This window comes from Salmo salar, chromosome ssa12 (genome assembly GCF_905237065.1).
Source record: "Salmo salar chromosome ssa12, Ssal_v3.1, whole genome shotgun sequence".
NCBI lineage: Eukaryota > Metazoa > Chordata > Actinopteri > Salmoniformes > Salmonidae > Salmo > Salmo salar.
Window position 1 is genome coordinate 10,510,007 of NC_059453.1, and position 23,011 is coordinate 10,533,017.

General features: G+C 45.2%; 1 protein-coding gene across 1 annotated transcript in view; it reads right to left on the bottom strand.

Moving 5' to 3' along the window:
* Positions 1 to 320: 320 nt before the first annotated feature.
* The window catches only part of LOC106594217 (beta-1,3-N-acetylglucosaminyltransferase lunatic fringe), a 29,184-nt gene continuing 6,493 nt past the window's right edge, over positions 321 to 23,011 (bottom strand). Inside the window, exons 2-8 of the mRNA XM_045690664.1 lie at positions 11,057 to 11,105; positions 10,502 to 10,604; positions 9,318 to 9,471; positions 4,062 to 4,147; positions 3,409 to 3,574; positions 2,702 to 2,787; positions 321 to 2,437 (exon numbers count right to left, since the gene is read on the bottom strand). Coding sequence (XP_045546620.1) covers positions 2,371 to 2,437; positions 2,702 to 2,787; positions 3,409 to 3,574; positions 4,062 to 4,147; positions 9,318 to 9,471; positions 10,502 to 10,604; positions 11,057 to 11,105 — 711 coding nt within the window. The 3' untranslated portion in view covers positions 321 to 2,370. The remainder of the gene's footprint in view (positions 2,438 to 2,701; positions 2,788 to 3,408; positions 3,575 to 4,061; positions 4,148 to 9,317; positions 9,472 to 10,501; positions 10,605 to 11,056; positions 11,106 to 23,011) is intronic.

The following is a 23,011-nucleotide window of genomic DNA, read 5'->3' on the forward strand; positions in this document are numbered from 1 at the left end:
TGTCTGTCTGTCTGTCTGTCTGAGAATCTTACGTGGCCTGCAAAGGAATGTGATGGATTAAAAGAAGCTTGGGCAGTAATCTGCCACACACACACACACACACACACACACACACACACACACACACACACACACACACACACACACACACACACACACACACACACACACACACACACACACACACACACACACACACACACACACACACACACACACACACACACACACACACACACACACACACACACACTTCAGGTCAATAAGGCGCTATAAGGCTGAATAAGGCATTAGGCTGAATAAGGCGCTATAAGGCTGAATAAGGCATTATAAGGCTTTATTAAAAAAGCAGAGAATAGCAACCACTGTGGCGAGACATAAGGCAAAATATTCAGCGTTCCCTGGAGATACTACCGTCTTTCTATAGTCCACATACTGGAGAATACATCCAACAACGACGACAACAACAACAACGATGACAACAAAGACAACAACAACGACAACAATGCAGTAAAATCCAATCAGAAACTATCCTGATCAAAAGAATAACATAAAAACATTACTAAAGCAGATGATGTTCACCTAGTGGTCAAAACAGAACAGGTTTCTATCTATAAAAGGCCCAGTTGAGGAAGAACGCTTCTCATAAAGAATCTCCAATCAGAAACCCATTATGGGTCAATTAATAACTCACAGAGAGAGAGAAGTCATCAGAACACTTATTAAGAACATGTACGTGTTCCGCTCATAGAGAAACAATCCATAGAACAGGTCTCCCCATTATGATGGCATAATGGGTGGACTGGCAGCCAATGTGAGAGTACCCAGGAGTCAAATGACCAGGGTTAAAGGTTCCAAGAGTGTTCTAGTCATTCTATTTCCACCTCTCTGATCCCTCCCAACATGCTCCATGGTACTACTACTAAACATAGAACTGGAACGGCTGCCTGTCTGCCCGTTATCACATGAATGCGGAGGCCTGTTCTACTCCTTCTAAATTCTTCTGATTACAAATGTACAGCGATATACATCTTCATGATAACAAAACGCATAGTCTGTCTTCAATACAGTATGATGTTAGGGTTGAAAGTCTTTTGGCCCCCCAGTGTGATTTCTGGAACCATATTCATAAAGAATCTCAGAGTAAGAGTGCTGATTTAGGATCAGTTTGGCCTTTTAGATTATAATGAATAAGAGAGGGCACCTGATCCTAGGCCAGCAGCCCTATTCTGAGACCTGCTTTATGTATACAGTCCCTGGTGCTTCATAACTCCCAGCAAAGTGCTTAGTCACCATCCAACTCCAAGTCATTATAACGGTTGTCTGATTGACAGCTGTCGGATGGAATAACAAGATAATACTTAAAAGTAATCAACTGTTAACAATGAGCAGTAAAACACCACTTCACTGGTCTGGTAGAGATCCAGAGTCTGTTGACAGTACTTTTTTTAAAATCCACAATAAACGTTAATATTGGGAAGAATATTGAGAAAAAAAAAACTGTACACAATTAGTTTATCCTTCAGTCTCCAAGATACAGGAAGAGGAATGTTGAACACCAAAGAGGGTATAGAACCATTCTCCTTAGCAACCAAGGGGGGGGGAGATTACAACTTCTACTCACAAAATAGATAGCCTGGTCCCAGACATGTTTGTGCTACCATGCCAACTACATTGCTGTCATGGACGAGCCAAACGTGACAAGGAGTTGATGATAGCACAAAGAAGACTGGCGCTCAGGCTACAAAGCGGAGTGCAGTGACACAACAGCACCGTGGCTTAAAACAGTCCCCCTCTGTTAGAGCTGCAACGTTGTCCATCACAGAGCCATCTGCAATCAGCAACTTCACAACAACATCGCGCCTTAAAACAGTCCCCCTCTGTTAGAGCTGCAACGTTGTCCATCACAGAGCCATCTGCAATCAGCAACTTCACAACAACACCGCGATCATCTCTTCTCCCCACCAGGCCTCTCTGGGAGGGACTAGGGGTTAGAGGTCAAGGGTTAGAGGGCGTGAGGATCCGGTGACGGAGAGATTCAGTGTCGTCCCACGAGGTGCCCCAGAGGCCCTAGGAACCCCAAAACGATCCGACTCCACCCCTATGACACCAAGTAGGACATGAGAGCTCGAGAAAGCCGTTCTATGGTCAGAAGGCACCGTATCATGACAATAGGGTCTCATTCTGAATCCATACAGAGGGAGGTTAATGGCTCGGTCTCTCCTGTCCTCTCCTCTGTCTATCCATTCATCAATATTTTTAGTCCCTCTTCTCCACTTCTCTCCTCTGTCCACCGCTCCCTCCGTGTCTTTAATCCATCTCTCGTCTTCTCCCCTCTTTCCGTGTCTCTGGACTGGTGGGGTCAGTACCTCAGTACCAGGTCAGGGCTGAACACCACGGAGTGTCTGGGTATACGACACAATGGACAGACCTGAACCTGAGAGAGGGGGAGAGGGGGAGGGGCAGAGAGAGAGGGAGGGAGGGAGTATGGGGGAGAGAAAGAAGTGAGAGAAGGGAAGTGAATGTGACACTGCATGGAAACTGCCTGCTGAGACTTTTAATACAACAACATGAAAACACATGCATAGAGAGAGTTTTACACGCAAACACTCACACAGTCACTTAGACAAAGTAGGGAAGCGACCCACTGTGGCTCTCAAAAGACACACACATGCAGACGCAAACACAAACCCTATATTACCTGGTAGGGTCTTCGTCCAATGAGAGAGCTCCTCTTACGTTGATTATGTTTCTCTTACTATCAAACGTTCCATAACTCAGAGTCACCTGAAACGGCAATAAACAAACAAACACACACACACACACACCCACACACCTGTCAGACTGTATTCAATAAATGAGAACATTCAATTCAGTAGGCTATATCATGTTCCATTGGCCAGTATTTAGCGCTGCGTTCCATTGGCCAGTATTTAGCGCTGCGTTCCATTGGCCAGTATTTAGCGCTGCGTTCCATTGGCTAGTATTTAGCGCTGCGTTCCATTGGCCAGTATTTAGCGCTGCGTTCCATTGGCCAGTATTTAGCGCTGCGTTCCATTGGCCAGTATTTAGCGCTGCGTTCCATTGGCCAGTATTTAGCGCTGCGTTCCATTGGCTAGTATTTAGCGCTGCGTTCCATTGGCCAGTATTTAGCGCTGCGTTCCATTAGCCAGTATTTAGCGCTGCGTTCCATTGGCCAGTATTTAGCGCTGCGTTCCATTAGCTAGTATTTAGCGCTGCGTTCCATTGGTTAGTATTTAGCGCTGCGTTCCATTGGTTAGTATTTAGCGCTGCGTTCCATTGGTTAGTATTTAGCGCTGCGTTCCATTGGCTAGTATTTAGCGCTGTGTTCCATGGAAGCTTAACAGGGTCCATACTCCATAGTAGTATTACTGTGTGTGTGTGTACCTGGTGGTGTATCTGTGTCGGTGACACCAGCTGAAGGTTCTCCAGGTGAGAGTGGAACAGTGGGGAGCGGATAAGACCCACCCCAAGCAACGCCTCGATGATGTAACCAACGGTACAGTCGTCAGGGAGACGAATACGATCAGCTGTTGTCATGAAATTACCTCCACTGGGGACCGGGAGAGAGAGAGTGGAAAGAGGAGAGAGAAAGACAGAGAGACACAGAGAGAGAGATAGAGAGAGAGAGAGACAGAGAGAGAGAAAGAGAGAGAGAAAGGAAGACAGAGAGAGAGAAAGAAAGACAGAGAGAAAGAAAGAGAGAAAGAGAGAGAGAGAGAGAGAGAGAGAGAGAGAGAGAAAGAGAGAGAGAGAGAGAAAGAAAGAGAGAGAGAGAGAGAAAGAAAGAAAGAAAGAAAGAAAGAAAGAAAGAAAGAGAGAGAGAGAGAGAAAGGGAGGGAGTGAGAGAAAGGGAGGGAGTGAGAGTTAGAGAGAAAGACAGTGAGAGAGAGAGGAGAAAGAGAGAGTGAATATGTCATGTGTGGAAACTGCCTACTGACTTCCAAAATAAACACACATAAACACACGTATGTTCACAACCTCACAGAAAAGCAGGAGAATAACCCACCGTGAGTCTCAAAATATACACACAGTCTCACCTGGCCCAGGGGCTCATCTTGAGGGCGAGACCTCGACTAACACAGAACCCTGCCCCTCCTGTGGCAAACCAGAAACGCACTGGACGCTGAAAGCACACAACATGCATACAAAATACACACAATATTACTAACGTGTAATAAACACAATGCAGGGCATTATATAGGCAGATACATACAATTATAAATGGAAACTCACACATATATTCATATTCAATATTATTATTATTGTTTTATATATCTATATACAATATATAACTACCCAACTAGCACATAACGTTCTGAGAACCACCCAGCTAGCACATAACATTCTGAGAACCACCCAGCTAGCACATAACGTTCTGAGAACCACCCAAATAGCACATAATGTTCTGAGAACCACCCAACTAGCACATAACGTTCTGAGAACCACCCAACTAGCACATAATGTTCTGAGAACCACCCAGCTAGCACATAACGTTCTGAGAACCACCCAGCTAGCACATTACGTTCTAAGAACCATATGTTCCCTTTCAGTCAGTCAACTTCTGTACAACATACTATGGGGAGTCGTACTCTCACGACTTCGGTTGAAGGATCTACAATCACATCTGACAAGGCCAATGAAATCTGCGCCTCGCTGGAAGCCCCGCCTTCCACAGGTGATAAGCATGAGGCTCCGATTTATTCCTTCAATTATTCCGTTCTTCACCTCAGTGTGAACAGGAACAATTCACGATACTAAAACAAACAATTGTAAGACGAGACGGTCTTAGTTGCACCAACTACACTGTCGCTTTGTGGTAGACCGTGCTCACCCCCTGGACGTTGTATGGTTCTCATAGTTTCATAATCACAAACAATTTGTTTCTCTTAAGGTTTCTTGCCGTTGGTATAACAATGAGTAAGATGACAGACAAATGAGAGCTAGATGGTGAAGGCTAAGCCCGGTTGAGGTTCGCGACCATGCCCAAACGAATAAAGAGATACTCACGTTTGTTGACTTGTATGTCTCGGCTCGGTGCATGCTCTGGCATTCCATTACTCAAATCCGTTCATGTGCAGGACTGGCACTGTTTCCCTACTTGTCTACACGCAGGTTCTCTTGACACTCGTGTAGCATTCTATAGGGGCCTTGGTGTTTCAGATATTCACTTCCTCTCCCGGGTGACCATACCTCAGCCGAGTCTGAGTAGTATGACGCCGACATAGATTGGGTCTTTGTTCGGAGCAAATGCCTTGTCTGCCTGGACGTGGTGTGTACAGTGGCTGCCGCCGCTCAACCTGGCTCCTGGCGCTCTGTCACCGGTTACGGAAGGTTACTCAAAGAGAGAGGGTAGACCCCCCCCCCCGCTGCCTGTTTATGTCTCAGTCAAGCACCGCTTTCCTCTCTTACATGTGGATGAAGGGTCCGGTCTCTCCTCTTTGGTCCGGTCCTACATAGAGACTTTCAAGACCAGGCCAGCTGACAAGCTCTGCATAGCGTGCTAGCTATTCCTCCCCATGGTGGAGTTGCTCTGCATAGCATGCTAGCTATTCATCCCCACGGTGGAGTTGCTCTGCATAGCGTGCTAGATATTCCTCCCCACGGTGGAGCTGCTCTGCGTAGCGGGCTAGCTATTCCTGCCACGGTGGAGTTGCTTGGGGTAGCTCTCTTGTTTAGTATACGTAGCGTTAAGTTGCTTGGTTATTCTAAACGGACCGTGCTGCGGTCAAAGATGCTAGCCAGCCTAGCTTAGCCTGTTAGGGCTAGGGGGCAGTATTGACACGGCTGGATAAAAAACATACCCGATTTAATCTGGTTACCACTCCTACCCAGTAACTAGAATATGCATATACTTATTACATATGGATAGAAAACACCCTAAAGTTTCTAAAACTGTTTGAATGGTGTCTGTGAGTATAACAGAACTCAAATGGCAGGTCAAAACCTGAGAGATTCCTTTACAGGAAGTGGCCTGTCTGACCATTTCTTGAACTTCTTTTCCATCTCTATCTTTTACTAAGGATCTCTGCTCTAACGTGACACTTCCTACGTCGTCCATAGGCGCTCAGAGCCCGGGAAAAACCTGAATGTCGTCATCCCAGCCCCAGGCTGAAACACATTATCGCGTTTCTCAAGTGGCCGATCAAGGGACTCTGGGCTTAGGCGCGTGACCTGACCGCCCCCGTCTTTGTGATTTTTTTCCTCTGTTTGCCGAAAAGGAGATTCCCGGTCGGAATATTATCGCTTTTCTACGAGAAAAATGGCATAAAAATTGATTTTAAACAGCGGTTGACATGCTTCGAAGTACGGTAATGGAATATTTAGAATTTTTTTGTCACGAATTGCGCCATGCGCACGACCCTTCTTTACCATTTCGGATAGTATCTGGAACGCACGAACAAAACGCCGCTATTCGGATATAACGATGGGTTATTTTGGACCAAACCAACATTTGTTATTGAAGTAGCAGTCCTGGGAGTGCATTCTGACGAAGACAACAAAAGGTAATCAAACTTTTATAATAGTAAATATGATTATGGTGAGTGCTAAACTTGCCGGGTGTCTAAATAGCTAGCCCGTGATGCCTGGGCTATGTACTTAGAATATTGCAAAATGTGCTTTCACCAAAAGCTATTTTAAAATCGGACATATCGAGTGCATAGAGGAGGTCTGTATCTATAATTCTTAAAATAATTGTTATGCTTTTTGTGAACGTTTATCGTGAGTAATTTAGTAAAATGTTAGCGAATTCCCCGGAAGTTTGCGGGGGTATGCTAGTTCTGAACGTCACATGCTAATGTAAAAAGCTGGTTTTTGATATAAATATGAACTTGATTGAACAAAACATGCATGTATTGTATAACATAATGTCCTAGGGTTGTCATCTGATGAAGATCATCAAAGGTTAGTGCTGCATTTAGCTGTCTTCTGGGTTTTTGTGACATTATATGCTAGCTTGAAAAATGGGTGTCTGATTATTTCTGGCTTGGTACTCTGCTGACATAATCTAATGTTTTGCTTTCGTTGTAAAGCCTTTTTGAAATCGGACAGTGTGGTTAGATTAACGAGAGTCTTGTCTTTAAATAGCTGTAAAATAGTTATATGTTTGAGAAATTGAAGTAATAGGATTTTTAAGGTTTTGAAAATCGCGCCACAGGCTTCAAGTGGCTGTTACGTAGGTGGGACGAATTCGTCCCGCCTAGCCCAGAGAGGCTAAACTAAAGAGCCTCCTGGCTAATGTCGGCTAGCATGCATAACTTCCGGTGAAGGAAGTTTACTAGTGTTTCCCATTGTTATGGCAACCCCATTATTATTTTCAATTCCTAGAGTTGGAGGGAGTGGAGAAAGCGCGGCTTGCGTGCTCCTCCGATGAGGAAGCAGCCCCCGAGAAGCTGGCTTGGGTAACCTGGAGAAAGGGGCCTTATACCCTGACGACATATATTCCTAAAAATTAATAGCCGACATTAGCCAGGAGGAATTTAGGAATATTATGTTCCTCAATTAGTGCACCCACACTGCTCGCAGGATCGTCTGCGTTGCCAAGGGCTAAAATAGAAGTCATTCCTATTTCTGACGCAGATCGCGCTGCAAGTCCTGCCTCTCCCATCTCCTCATTGGTTTATAGAAGCAGGTACCCACGTGCCATCTCCTCATTGGTTTATAGAAGCAGGTACCCACGTGCCATCTCATTGGTTATACCCATGTGGGTGATTGAAAGACTAACTGTTTTGCCGGTTGTCGTGGTAATACTATGAAAGTGTAGAAGCCAATCACAATATAAGTTCAAAGAAAAAGCCTGGAAGGAGGAGAGATGACTAGAAATGATTCGGTTGAGAGTTTTGTGTGTGGATTAATTGTCGGAGTAGAGGACCTTGTGCATATCAGGTAAAATAACAACTCAATGTTTATATCCCAGGACAAACTAGCTAGCAACAGCAAGCTAGCTAAATAGGACAAATTAGCTAGCAAGTGCAAGCTAACTAGCTAAATTGCCATACATGTTTAATGCTTTTCGACCTGTCCCCAAATTAATGTCATTGGTTCAGGGTTTGTTTTGATATTTTAACCTGCGCGTCGTGATCGCGTTTGGTGTAGGGGGACAAAATAAATGTATGCACGATAGCGCACGTGCGCAGCCGGTTTGGGTTCTGTGTTAGCGTTTGGGTTCCGTGTTAGCAAGGGTCTGAGCAACCAGTGCACCGCTCCACAAAAACATTACCGTGACGACAGTGTCCCCACGTTTTGTTACAGCACCCATTACCCTCTGTGCCCATAAGGGAGCCAGGATTCATGCAGACTATACAGTCTCACGGAAGCACAACGTGTGTTGGACTCTTGTCCATGTTTAATGCCCCTCTGGTACCTCTCGTTCAATAGTGTTCACGGGGTTTATCAATCTCCCCAGGGTGGGAGTAAAACGTTGGGTGATTCGCTCTGTCCACAAGGGGGCACCCCTCCCCATAGATGGCTCAGTGCTGATTCCTGCCTGTAGCTCACTCACCATGCGTTAAGATCTACATCGGCCCTGCATCAACACAACTTTCTCTATCTCGTTAAGTGCATTCAGGTGTATTGGGCCGTGCCCACTAATGCTGTTTGAATAGACTAAAAGTAACAGCTTTGTATGAGTTAAAAAACATTGCATGCTATCTCCATCTTGGTGGCCCAGTGGAATAATTCCATGGACTCAGAACAGAAGACCATAGGTTCAAAACTCACACAATAATAAAGAAATGGGTTTGCATGATTAATGCCTAAGAAAATTCATTTCCATGTGTTCTATCTATACTTGGAGTTCCAAACAGTTAACCTAAACTAAGCTAGCAGTGTTATTGAAACATTCAGTGAAAAGTTAAAGTTATTTAAAAAAAACTCCAAATACTCTTTTAAGCATTAAGAACATTTAGGGAATGTTCTCAGAACGTTATTTAATTACCTTCAAATACCCTATCATTTATGTTCTCAGAACGTTAATAAAACCTCCCAGAAAAACTTTCAGGGAACCATAGTAACCATAGCAAAACGTTCTCAGAACATCCCTGCAGCCTCAAAACGTACGTTCCCAGAACAGGCTAAATGTTAACTTCTGTTCTCAAAATGTTTAAAAAAACAGTTCAGTTTAACCAGTCAGGAAACGTATGGCTTCATTCCCAGAACTAATGGGAAACCAAAAATGTACGTTCCCACAACTTCCAAGGAACCAAAATGTGCTTGCTGGGTTATTATATAGTCACAAAACAAAATAATGGTTAAAATGAGAAGAGAAACATGTTTTAGGTTAGTGAACACATTACCGTGTGGGAGTCGCCAAACCTCTCGGTGGCTTCTAGCGGTCGGTCGAGGCTAGGCCGGCCAATGTAGACGTCGTGGGCATGGCTGTAGTGAGACAGGAGCTTCACAAGGGGACGTATGTTCACGTAGTTATCATCATCCACGTGGCAGAACCACCTACAAGGGTTAACCACAATCAGTATCATCATCCACGTGGTCAGAACCACCTACAAGGGTTAACCACAATCAGTATCATCATCCACATGGTCAGAACCACCTACAAGGGTTAACCACAATCAGTATCATCATCCACATGGTCAGAACCACCTACAAGGGTTAACCACAATCAGTATCATCATCCACATGGCAGAACCACCTAGAAGGGTTAACCACAATCAGTATCATCATCCACATGGCAGAACCACCTAGAAGGGTTAACCACAATCAGTATCATCATCCACATGGCAGAACCACCTAGAAGGGTTAACCACAATCAGTATCATCATCCACATGGCAGAACCACCTAGAAGGGTTAACCACAATCAGTATCATCATCCACATGGTCAGAACCACCTAGAAGGGTTAACCACAATCAGTATCATCATCCACATGGCAGAACCACCTAGAAGGGTTAACCACAATCAGTATCATCATCCACATGGTCAGAACCACCTAGAAGGGTTAACCACAATCAGTATCATCATCCACATGGCAGAACCACCTAGAAGGGTTAACCACAATCAGTATCATCATCCACATGGTCAGAACCACCTAGAAGGGTTAACCACAATCAGTATCATCATCCACATGGTCAGAACCACCTAGAAGGGTTAACCACAATCAGTATCATCATCCACATGGTCAGAACCACCTAGAAGGGTTAACCACAATCAGTATCATCATCCACATGGTCAGAACCACCTAGAAGGGTTAACCACAATCAGTATCATCATCCACATGGCAGAACCACCTAGAAGGGTTAACCACAATCAGTATCATCATCCACATGGTCAGAACCACCTAGAAGGGTTAACCACAATCAGTATCATCATCCACATGGTCAGAACCACCTAGAAGGGTTAACCACAATCAACCTGACTTTGATTCCTAAGCCATTAACGCAAACTGCTAATTTTGTCATTTCGGTTTGTGTGTGTGTGTGTGTGTGTGTGTGTGTGTGTGTGTGTGTGTGTGTGTGTTGTCTTACTTCTTGCCAGAGCTGATGAAGGTGTCGTATTCGACGGCCATTTTACAGGACAGAGCCTGGCGACTGTGGGCCGCTGAACAGTTAGTATTGATCATGTGACTCCCTGTAGGAATAACATCAATCAGTCAGTCAGTCAGACAGTCAGTAAATGAGCCCTGGGGTCAAATGATGCATAGCACACATTTCAGCACAACACAGTACAGTATGTGACTTTTAACAAAGATGATTGGATGCTATTGTGTTACTATGGTGGCAAAACAGTTTTGAATGAGTCAGCAATATTAGCTTCCTGTTATAATCTGGCACCTCTAGAATAACAATATTAGCTTCCTGTTATAATCTGGCACCTCTAGAATAACAATATTAGCTTCCTGTTATAATCGGGCACCTCCAGAATAACAATATTAGCTTCCTGTTATAATCTGGCACCTCTAGAATAACAATATTAGCTTCCTGTTATAATCTGGCACCTCTAGAATAACAATATTAGCTTCCTGTTATAATCTGGCACCTTTAGAATATGTGTATGTATGTGTTTTTATTTTTGAATCTCACCCATCCTCTTCCTCAGCCTGTCATCCTCTCCGTCGGTGAATATGTACGTCTGAAAACACACACACACACAAAGAGAAGGTCAGTGTGTGTGTCTATCATAATGTAGTGTGAATAGTGTGACAACGCTACTCTGTAGAACAGTAGTCAGACAGGATGCGTCCCATATAGTACACTATTCTCTATAGGGGAAGGACGGCTCATAATAATGGCTGGAACGGAGGCAAACGGAATGTCATCAAACACATGGACACCATGGAAACCATGTGTTTGGTGTCTTTGTTATCATTCCACCGATTCCGCCCCAGCCATTACCATGAGCTAATCCCCAATCAAGGTGCCACCAACCTCGTTTTTTCCCCTCACCAATCTACACACAATACCCCATAATGACAAAGCAAAAACTGTTTTTTTGAAATTGGAGCAAATTTACACAATATTAAAAACTGAAATATCACATTTACGTAAGTATTCAGACCCTTTACTCAGTACTTTGTTGAAGCACCTTTGGCAGTGATTACAGCCTCGAGTCTTCTTGGGTATGATTCTACAACCTTGGCACACCTGTATTTGGGGAGTTTTTCCATTCTTCTCTGCAGATCCTCTCAAGCTCTGTCAGGTTGGATGGGGAGCGTCACTGCACAGCTATTTTCAGGTCTCTCCAGAGATGTTAGATCGGGTTCAAGTCCAGGCTCTGGCTGGGCCACTCAAGGACATTCAGACATTTGTCCCAAAGCCACTCCTGCGTTGTCTTGGCTGTGTGCTTAGGGTCGTTGTCCTGTTGGAAGGTGAACCTTCGCCCAGTCATAGGTCCTGAGTGCTTTGGAGCAGGTTTTCATCAATGATCTCTTTGTACTTTGCTCCGTTCATCTTTCCCTCAATCCTGACTAGTCTCCCAGTCCCTGCCACTGAAAAACACCCCCACAACATGATGCTGCCACCACCATGCTTAACCGTAGGGTGCCAGGTTTCCTCCAGACGTGACACTTAGCATTCAGGCCAAAGAGTTCAATCTTGGTTTCATCAGATGAGAGAATCTTGTTTCTCATGGTCTGAGAGTCCTTTAGGTGCCTTTTGGCAAATTCCAAGTGGGCTGTCATGTGCCTTTTACTTAGGAGAGGTGAGAGGTCAAGGTGTCTGAATGCACTGTAGTGCACTATATCGGAGTGAAGTCAAGGGGTCTGAATGCACTGTAGTGCACTACATAGGAGTGAAGTCAAGGGGTCTGAATGCACTGTAGTGCACTATATAGGAGTGAAGTCAAGGGGTCTGAATGCACTGTAGTGCACTATATAGGAGTGAAGTCAAGGGGTCTGAATGCACTGTAGTGCACTACATAGGAGTGAAGTCAAGGGGTCTGAATGCACTGTAGTGCACTACATCGGAGTGAAGTCAAGGGGTCTGAATGCACTGTAGTGCACTATATCGGAGTGAAGTCAAGGGGTCTGAATGCACTGTAGTGCACTACATAGGAGTGAAGTCAAGGGGTCTGAATGCACTGTAGTGCACTACATAGGAGTGAAGTCAAGGGGTCTGAATGCACTGTAGTGCACTATATCGGAGTGAAGTCAAGGGGTCTGAATGCACTGTAGTGCACAACATAGGAGTGAAGTCAAGGGGTCTGAATGCACTGTAGTGCACTATATCGGAGTGAAGTCAAGGGGTCTGAATGCACTGTAGTGCACTACATAGGAGTGAAGTCAAGGGGTCTGAATGCACTGTAGTGCACTACATAGGAGTGAAGTCAAGGGGTCTGAATGCACTGTAGTGCACTACATAGGAGTGAAGTCAAGGGGTCTGAATGCACTGTAGTGCACTACATAGGAGTGAAGTCAAGGGGTCTGAATGCACTGTAGTGCACTACATAGGAGTGAAGTCAAGGGGTCTGAATGCACTGTAGTGCACTATATAGGAGTGAAGTCAAGGGGTCTGAATGCACTGTAGTGCACTACATAGGAGTGAAGTCAAGGGGTCTGAATGCACTGTAGTGCACTACATAGGAGTGAAGTCAAGGGGTCTGAATGCACTGTAGTGCACTATATAGGAGTACCATTTGGGCCCCAGCCCCAGTCATCCTGTTTGATCAGGCTGTTGTTGGTAAAGTGAAAACATTGTTTCAGCCGACTGGTCTAAAACAGAACAACATTCCGTTCCATCATTGTTCCACAGGGTTGTTTTCCACTACAGGTGAAACTGCACCTGTATCCTTCCTCTGACATCATGTTACACACACACACACACACACACACACACACACACACACACACACACACACACACACACACACACACACACACACACACACACACACACACACACACACAGGGTAGGGGTAGTTTATCCACCACAGTCACAGTATTGAATGGAGACAGACAGACAGACAGACAGACAGACAGACAGACAGACAGACAGACAGACAGACAGACAGACAGACAGACAGACAGACAGACAGACAGACAGACAGACAGACAGACAGACAGACAGACAGACAGACAGACAGACAGACAGACAGACAGACAGACAGACAGACAGACAGACAGACAGACAGACAGACAGACAGACAGACAGACAGACAGAGGGTAGGGGTAGTTTATCCACCACAGTCACAGTATTGAGTGGAGACAGACAATAGTGCTGATATTGAATCTGAGCCAAGACTAAGGTAAACCACTCAGCACCATAACAGCTGCTGACCAGTCCAGTGGGGTGTGTGTGTGTGTGTGTGTGTGTGTGTGTGTGTGTGTGTGTGTGTGTGTGTGTGTGTGTGTGTGTGTGTGTGTGTGTGTGTGTGTGTGTGTGTGTGTGTGACATTCAATGATAGACCATACACATACAGTACCAGTGTTTGGACATACCTACTCATTCAAGGGTTTTTCTTTATTTTTTAACTATTTTCTACATTGTAGAATAATAGTGAAGACATCAAAACTATGAAACCCCAAAAAGTGTTAAACAAGTCAAACTGTATTTTATACGTTAGATTGTTGAAAGTAACCCCCCCGACACTCACACACTCCGAGGTATTAGCATACAGCTGCTGTAGTTAACTGGAGAGGGATATCTCCCTGGGAGAAAGTCTTTGTTCCAACTCTCTCTGACACATTCCTCACATTACTCCTACTGCCGCGTGGGTGTGTGTGTCTCCCACTTCAACAGTTCCCACTGCATAATGAGTTGGCATGACTCTGGGATAACAACAATGTCCCGACCAGCTAAAAGCCCTACAACGTTATTATATGGTACAAATTCATTCATTAAATTAATGGTTACTATTTTTCAGTTAAATAACCACATTTTAGTAGTAGACAACATTTGTGTGTGTGGGTGTGTGCGTGCGTGCGTGGTATGTCTGTGTGTGTGTGTGTGTGTGTGTGTGTGCGTGGTATGTCTGTGTGTGTGTGGGCGTGTGCGTGCGTGGTATGTCTGTGTGTGTGTGTGTGTGTGTGTGTGTGTATGTGCGTGGTATGTCTGTGTGTGTGTGGGCGTGTGCGTGCGTGGTATGTCTGTGTGTGTGTCTGTGTGTGTCTGTCAGAACTCAGGAAGCCAGCATCAGCCAGGCGTACCCCGGATTCCCCCAGGCAGGAAAGACCCACCCTGAGACCCCCCAAATAAACACAGACACTTCCCTGCCCCCTGCCTAGCGCAGCACATGGGCAAAACAGTCTCATCTCTCCCTTTTCCATGGTGGTGTGTGGTTCTCTTAACACACACACACACATGGACACACACACGGACGGACACACGGACGGACACACACACAGACACACACACAGACACACACACACACGGACGGACACACGCACAGACACACACACAGACACACACACAGACACACACACACACGGACGGACACACGGACGGACACACGCACAGACACACACACAGACACACACACAGACACACACACGGACGGACACACGGACGGACACACGGACGGACACACGACACAGGGTCAGTGTTTTGATGTGTGTGTCAACACCTCTCTCCAGCTTCCTGCTCCCATACTGATATTAGATTACATTACATTCTCACGTGTGTGTGTGTGTGTGTGCGACTGCGCGTGTGTGTCTGTATGTGTGTTTGTCCGGGTCTCTTCAGACTTAAACTGTGTTAGCCTGCTGAGCTAAATCCTAGGCATTATCTCTGGGAGATAACACAAGTCTCTATCTCTCCTATAACCACTGTCTCTGTCTCTCCTATAACCACTGACTCTGTCTCTCCTATAACCACTGACTCTGTCTCTCCTATAACCACTGACTCTGAGTCTCCTATAACCTCTGTCTCTCCTATAACCACTGACTCTGTCTCTCCTATAACCACTGACTCTGTCTCTCCTATAACCACTGACTCTGACTCTCCTATAACCACTGACTCTGTCTCTCCTATAACCACTGACTCTGACTCTCCTATAACCACTGACTCTGTCTCTCCTATAACCACTGTCTCTGTCTCTCCTATAACCTCTGTCTCTCCTATAACCACTGACTCTGTCTCTCCTATAACCACTGACTCTGTCTCTCCTATAACCACTGTCTCTGTCTCTCCTATAACCACTGACTCTGACTCGCCTATAACCACTGACTCTGACTCTCCTATAACCTCTGTCTCTCCTATAACCACTGTCTCTGTCTCTCCTATAACCACTGACTCTGTCTCTCCTATAACCACTGACTCTGACTCTCCTATAACCTCTGTCTCTCCTATAACCACTGACTCTGACTCTCCTATAACCACTGACTCTGACTCGCCTATAACCACTGACTCTGACTCTCCTATAACCTCTGTCTCTCCTATAACCACTGTCTCTGTCTCTCCTATAACCACTGACTCTGTCTCTCCTATAACCACTGACTCTGTCTCTCCTATAACCTCTGACTCTGTCTCTCCTATAACCTCTCTGTCTCTCCTATAACCACTGTCTCTGTCTCTCCTATAACCACTGACTCTCTCCTATAACCACTGACTCTCCTATAACCTCTGTCTCTCCTATAACCACTGTCTCTGTCTCTCCTATAACCACCGACTCTCCTATAACCACTGTCTCTCCTATAACCACTGTCTCTCCTATAACCACTGTCTCTCCTATAACCACTGTCTCTCCTATAACCACTGTCTCTCCTATAACCATTTTCTCTCCTATAACCACTGTCTCTCCTATAACCACTGTCTCTCCTATAACCACTGACTCTGTCTCTCCTATAACCACTGTCTCTCCTATAACCACTGTCTCTGTCTCTCCTATAACCACTGTCTCTCCTATAACCACTGTCTCTATCTCTCCTATAACCACTGTCTCTGTCTCTCCTATAACCACTGTCTCTGTCTCTCCCATAACCACTGTCTCTGTCTGTCCTATAACCACTGACTCTGAGTCTCCTATAACCACTGTCTCTGAGTCTCCTATAACCACTGTCTCTGTCTCTCCTATAACCACTGACTCTCCTATAACCACTGACTCTGTCTCTCCTCTAACCACTGACTCTGTCTCTCCTATAACCACTGACTCTGTCTCTCCTATAACCACTGACTCTCCTATAACCACTGACTGACTCTCCTATAACCACTGACTCTCCTATAACCACTGACTCTGAGTCTCCTATAACCACTGACTCTCCTATAACCACTGTCTCTCCTATAACCACTGTCTCTCCTATAACCACTGACTCTCCTATAACCACTGTCTCTCCTATAACCACTGACTCTCCTATAACCACTGACTCTCCTATAACCACTGACTCTGTCTCTCCTATAACCACTGACTCTGTCTCTCCTATAACCACTGACTCTGTCTCTCCTATAACCACTGACTCTCCTATAACCACTGACTGACTCTCCTATAACCACTGACTCTCCTATAACCACTGACTCTGAGTCTCCTATAACCACTGTCTCTCCTATAACCACTGTCTCTCCTATAACCACTGTCTCTCCTATAACCACTGACTCTGTCTCTCCTATAACCACTGTCTCTCCTATAACCACGGTCTCTGTCTCTCCTATAACCACTGTCTCTGTCTCTCCTATAACCACTGTCTCTGTCTCTCCTATAACCACTGTCTCTCCTATAACCACTGTCTCTCCTATAACCACTGTCTCTCCTATAACCACTGACTCTGTCTCTCCTATAACCACTGTCTCTGTCTCTCCTATAACCTCTGTCTCTCCTATAACCTCTGACTCTCCTATAACCACTGACTCTCCTATAACCACTGACTCTGTCTCTCCTATAACCACTGTCTCTGTCTCTCCTATAACCACTGTCTCTGTCTGTCCTATAACCACTGACTCTGAGTCTCCTATAACCACTGTCTCTGAGTCTCCTATAACCACTGTCTCTGAGTCTCCTATAACCACTGTCTCTGTCTCTCCTATAACCACTGACTCTCCTATAACCACTGACTCTCCTATAACCACTGTCTCTGTCTCTCCTATAACCACTGACTCTGTCTCTCCTATAACCACTGTCTGTCTCTCCTATAACCACTGACTCTGTCTCTCCATAACCACTGACTCTGTCTCTCCTATAACCACTGTCTCTGTCTCTCCTATAACCACTGTCTCTGTCTCTCCTATAACCACTGACTCTGTTTCTCCTATAACCACTGTCTCTGTCTCTCCTATAACCACTGACTCTGTCTCTCCTATAACCACTGACTCTGTCTCTCCTATAACCACTGACTCTGTCTCTCCTATAACCACTGACTCTCCTATAACCACTGACTCTGTCTCTCCTATAACCACTGTCTCTGTCTCTCCTATAACCACTGTCTCTGTCTCTCCTATAACCACTGACTCTGTTTCTCCTATAACCACTGACTCTGAGTCTCCTATAACCACTGACTCTGAGTCTCCTATAACCACTGACTCTCCTATAACCACTGACTGACTCTCCTATAACCACTGACTCTCCTATAACCACTGACTCTCCTATAACCACTCACTCTGAGTCTCCTATAACCACTGACTCTCCTATAACCACTGACTGACTCTCCTATAACCACTGTCTCTCCTATAACCACAGACTCTCCTATAACCACGGACTCTCCTATAACCACTTACTCTCCTATAACCACTGTCTCTCCTATAACCACTGTCTCTCCTATAACCACTGTCTCTCCTATAACCACTGACTCTGAGTCTCCTATAACCACTGTCTCTGTCTCTCCTATAACCACTGACTCTCCTATAACCACTGTCTCTGTCTCTCCTATAACCACTGTCTCTCCTATAACCACCGTCTCTGTCTCTCCTATAACCACTCACTCTGAGTCTCCTATAACCACTGACTCTCCTATAACCACTGACTGACTCTCCTATAACCACTGTCTCTCCTATAACCACGGACTCTCCTATAACCACAGACTCTCCTATAACCACGGACTCTCCTATAACCACTGACTCTCCTATAACCACCAACTCTCCTATAACCACTGTCTCTCCTATAACCACTGACTCTGAGTCTCCTATAACCACTGTCTCTGTCTCTCCTATAACCACCGACTCTCCTATAACCACAGACTCTCCTATAACCACGGACTCTCCTATAACCACTGACTCTCCTATAACCACCAACTCTCCTATAACCACTGTCTCTCCTATAACCACTGACTCTGAGTCTCCTATAACCACTGTCTCTGTCTCTCCTATAACCACCGACTCTCCTATAACCACTGTCTCTGTCTCTCCTATAACCACTGTCTCTGTCTCTCCTATAATCACTGTCTCTCCTATAACCACTGACTCTGAGTCTCCTATAACCACTGTATCTGTCTCTCCTATAACCACTGTCTCTCCTATAACCACCGACTCTCCTATAACCTCTGTCTGTCCTATAACCACTGACTCTGAGTCTCCTATAACCACTGTCTCTGAGTCTCCTATAACCACTGTCTCTGAGTCTCCTATAACCACTGTCTCTGTCTCTCCTATAACCACTGTCTCTCCTATAACCACCGACTCTCCTTTAACCACTGTCTCTGTCTCTCCTATAACCACTGTCTCTGTCTGTCCTATAACCACTGACTCTGAGTCTCCTATAACCACTGTCTCTGAGTCTCCTATAACCACTGTCTCTGTCTCTCCTATAACCACTGACTCTCCTATAACCACTGACTCTCCTATAACCACTGTCTCTATCTCTCCTATAACCACTGACTCTGTTTCTCCTATAACCACTGTCTCTGTCTCTCCTATAACCACTGTCTCTGTCTCTCCTATAACCACTGACTCTGTCTCTCCTATAACCACTGACTCTGTCTCTCCTATAACCACTGACTCTGTCTCTCCTATAACCACTGACTCTCCTATAACCACTGTCTCTGTCTCTCCTATAACCACTGTCTCTGTCTCTCCTATAACCACTGACTCTGTCTCTCCTCTAACCACTGACTCTGAGTCTCCTATAACCACTGACTCTCCTATAACCACTGACTCTCCTATAACCACTGACTGACTCTCCTATAACCACTAACTCTCCTATAACCACTGACTCTCCTATAACCACTCACTCTGAGTCTCCTATAACCACTGACTCTCCTATAACCACTGACTGACTCTCCTATAACCACTGTCTCTCCTATAACCACGGACTCTCCTATAACCACAGACTCACCTATAACCACGGACTCTCCTATAACCACTTACTCTCCTATAACCACTGTCTCTCCTATAACCACTGTCTCTCCTATAACCACTGACTCTGAGTCTCCTATAACCACTGTCTCTGTCTCTCCTATAACCACTGACTCTCCTATAACCACTGTCTCTGTCTCTCCTATAACCACTGTCTCTCCTATAACCACTGTCTCTGTCTCTCCTATAACCACTCACTCTGAGTCTCCTATAACCACTGACTCTCCTATAACCACTGACTGACTCTCCTATAACCACTGTCTCTCCTATAACCACGGACTCTCCTATAACCACAGACTCTCCTATAACCACTGACTCTCCTATAACCACCAACTCTCCTATAACCACTGTCTCTCCTATAACCACTGACTCTGAGTCTCCTATAACCACTGTCTCTGTCTCTCCTATAACCACTGACTCTGACTCTCCTATAACCACTGTCTCTGTCTCTCCTATAATCACTGTCTCTCCTATAACCACTGACTCTGAGTCTCCTATAACCACTGTCTCTCCTATAACCACGGACTCTCCTATAACCACAGACTCTCCTATAACCACTGACTCTCCTATAACCACCAACTCTCCTATAACCACTGTCTCTCCTATAACCACTGACTCTGAGTCTCCTATAACCACTGTCTCTGTCTCTCCTATAACCACCGACTCTCCTATAACCACTGTCTCTGTCTCTCCTATAACCACTGTCTCTGTCTCTCCTATAATCACTGTCTCTCCTATAACCACTGACTCTGAGTCTCCTATAACCACTGTCTCTGTCTCTCCTATAACCACTGTCTCTGTCTCTCCTATAATCACTGTCTCTCCTATAACCACTGACTCTGAGTCTCCTATAACCACTGTATCTGTCTCTCCTATAACCACTGTCTCTCCTATAACCACCGACTCTCCTATAACCTCTGTCTGTCCTATAACCACTGACTCTGAGTCTCCTATAACCACTGTCTCTGTCTCTCCTATAACCACTGTCTCTGAGTCTCCTATAACCACTGTCTCTGTCTCTCCTATAACCACTGTCTCTCCTATAACCACCGACTCTCCTATAACCACCGACTCTCCTATAACCACTGTCTCTGTCTCTCCTATAACCACTGTCTCTGTCTCTCCTATAACCACTGTATCTGTCTCTCCTATAACCACAGTCTCTCCTATAACCACTGTCTCTGTCTCTCCTATAACCTCTGTCTCTGTCTCTCCTATAACCACTGTCTCTGTCTCTCCTATAACCACTGTCTCTGTCTCTCCTATAACCACTGTCTCTGTCTCTCCTATAACCACTGTCTCTGTCTCTCCTATAACCTCTGTCTCTGTCTCTCCTATAACCACTGACTTGACAGTTCTTTCTCCTCAATCAGCAACCATGTATTTGTGTGTGAGTGTCCCTGTGTGTGTGTGTAATTTGTAAGTCGCTCTGGATAAGAGCGTTTGCTAAATGACGTAAATGAAAATGTATCCCTATGTGTGTGTGTGTGTGTGTGTATCCCTGTGTGTATGTCGGTGTGTTTGTCAGCAGTCCAGTCTTTCTCTCCAGCTGTGTGTTCTCGTCAGCCCTGTGAGCTCTTAAACCCTCCAGAGGAAAACCAGCTCGTATGTGTGTGTGTCTCTGTGTGTGTGTGTCTCTGTGTGTGTGTGTTCTCTGTGCGTGTGTGTGCGTGTTTCTGTGCGTGTGCGTCTCTGTGCGGGTGCGTCTCTGTGCGTGTCTGTGTGTCTGTGTGTGTGTGTGTGTGTCTTTGTGTGTGTGTGTGTGTGTGTGTGTCTCTGTGTGTGTGTCATTGTTAAGACCCCACAGAGGAAACTACACATTGTCTCATACAGGGGAGAGAGAGAGAGGAGAGTGAGAGAAAATGGTGAGAAGAGAGAAGGGGGAGGAAGGTTAGGAGGCAAGCCAGGATTTGAGTTTTACAACACAGGAAACGACATTAATTGAACAATAACGAGACAGAGAGAGAGACAGAGAGACAGAGAGAGAGAGAGAGAGAGAGAGAGAGAGAGAGAGAGAGAGAGAGAGAGAGACAGAGAGAGAGAAAAGGAGAAACGTTTTATAACAATCAACCACTATAACATCCAAGTAGCTAAAGTCTCCTGGTGACGTCACAACTACCTCTGAGGCAACATATTATCAAGGTTACCTCCGCCAGGGTGTGTGTCTGTGTGTTTACTCTCCTAAACATCACACCCATACCTCTTCACTTCCCACGAGAAAGAGAGAGAGAGTTCCCAGGGTGTGTGTGTGTGTTTAGGTATTCCCTTACTCAGCAGTCTAACAGTAGCCTATAGGGGTGGGGCGGGACACACACCTTTGACACACACCTGAGAGCAGACATAGGAATGTCTACACACACACACACACACACACACACACACACACACACACACACACACACACACACACACACACACACACACACACACACACACACACACACGGGTAAACACAGTGCTTTCCTCTCTCTGTTCAGCCAGGTCACTTATGACCCACTGCGAATTTAGACGTCCATCCAGGTAAGCAGAACGTCAGCAGATGAGAATATTCTGAGAATATTCCTGAGAATATTCCTGCAACACAGGAAATACTAACTTGTGGTATAGTCGAGCTACAAAAAGGCTTCTAAAGTTTGTAATTTCCACTTTAAAATGTCAGACTTCATTTGCAATAACGAAAAATGCATCAACCCCTACCAAAAAATGTCCATTAATTATAATCCACATAATAATTCACATTTCCTGTTGCGGCAGGATTATTTTCCTGCTGTAGCAAACTGGCTCAAATTAAGATCCTACATCGAATCGTGAGAATCGCAATACATATTGTATCGCGATAATATCATATTGTAAGGTCCCCGGAAATTCCCAGCTCTAATGGCAGATAGGCTGTGAGCTCCGTCTCCGAGGGTCTCCTGTTCCATCCATTTATTTACACCCTATTCCCAAACCTTAACCATTCAGAATGAATGCATCAACTAAACCTTTGACATCAGACGTTTATGAACAAACGTGTGATTCTGCAGTGAGACCGTGAGAGCTTGTCGCTCTGTTTACATATCAACACAGACTAGTGTCTGGTGTGTGTGTTTTTTAATGGTTTTAGTCTGACTCCCAAATGGCATATGGCCTATAGGGCTCTGGTGAAAAGTAGTGCACTATATAGGGAATAGGGCTTTGGTGTAAAGTAGTACACTAGCTAGGGTATAGGTCTCTGGTCTAAAGTAGTGTACTATGTAGGGAACAGGGTACCATTTGGGATGTACATTTACACTCAGACAATTACAATTAGCCACACTCATAGATTAGCCTTACAATTAGCCACAC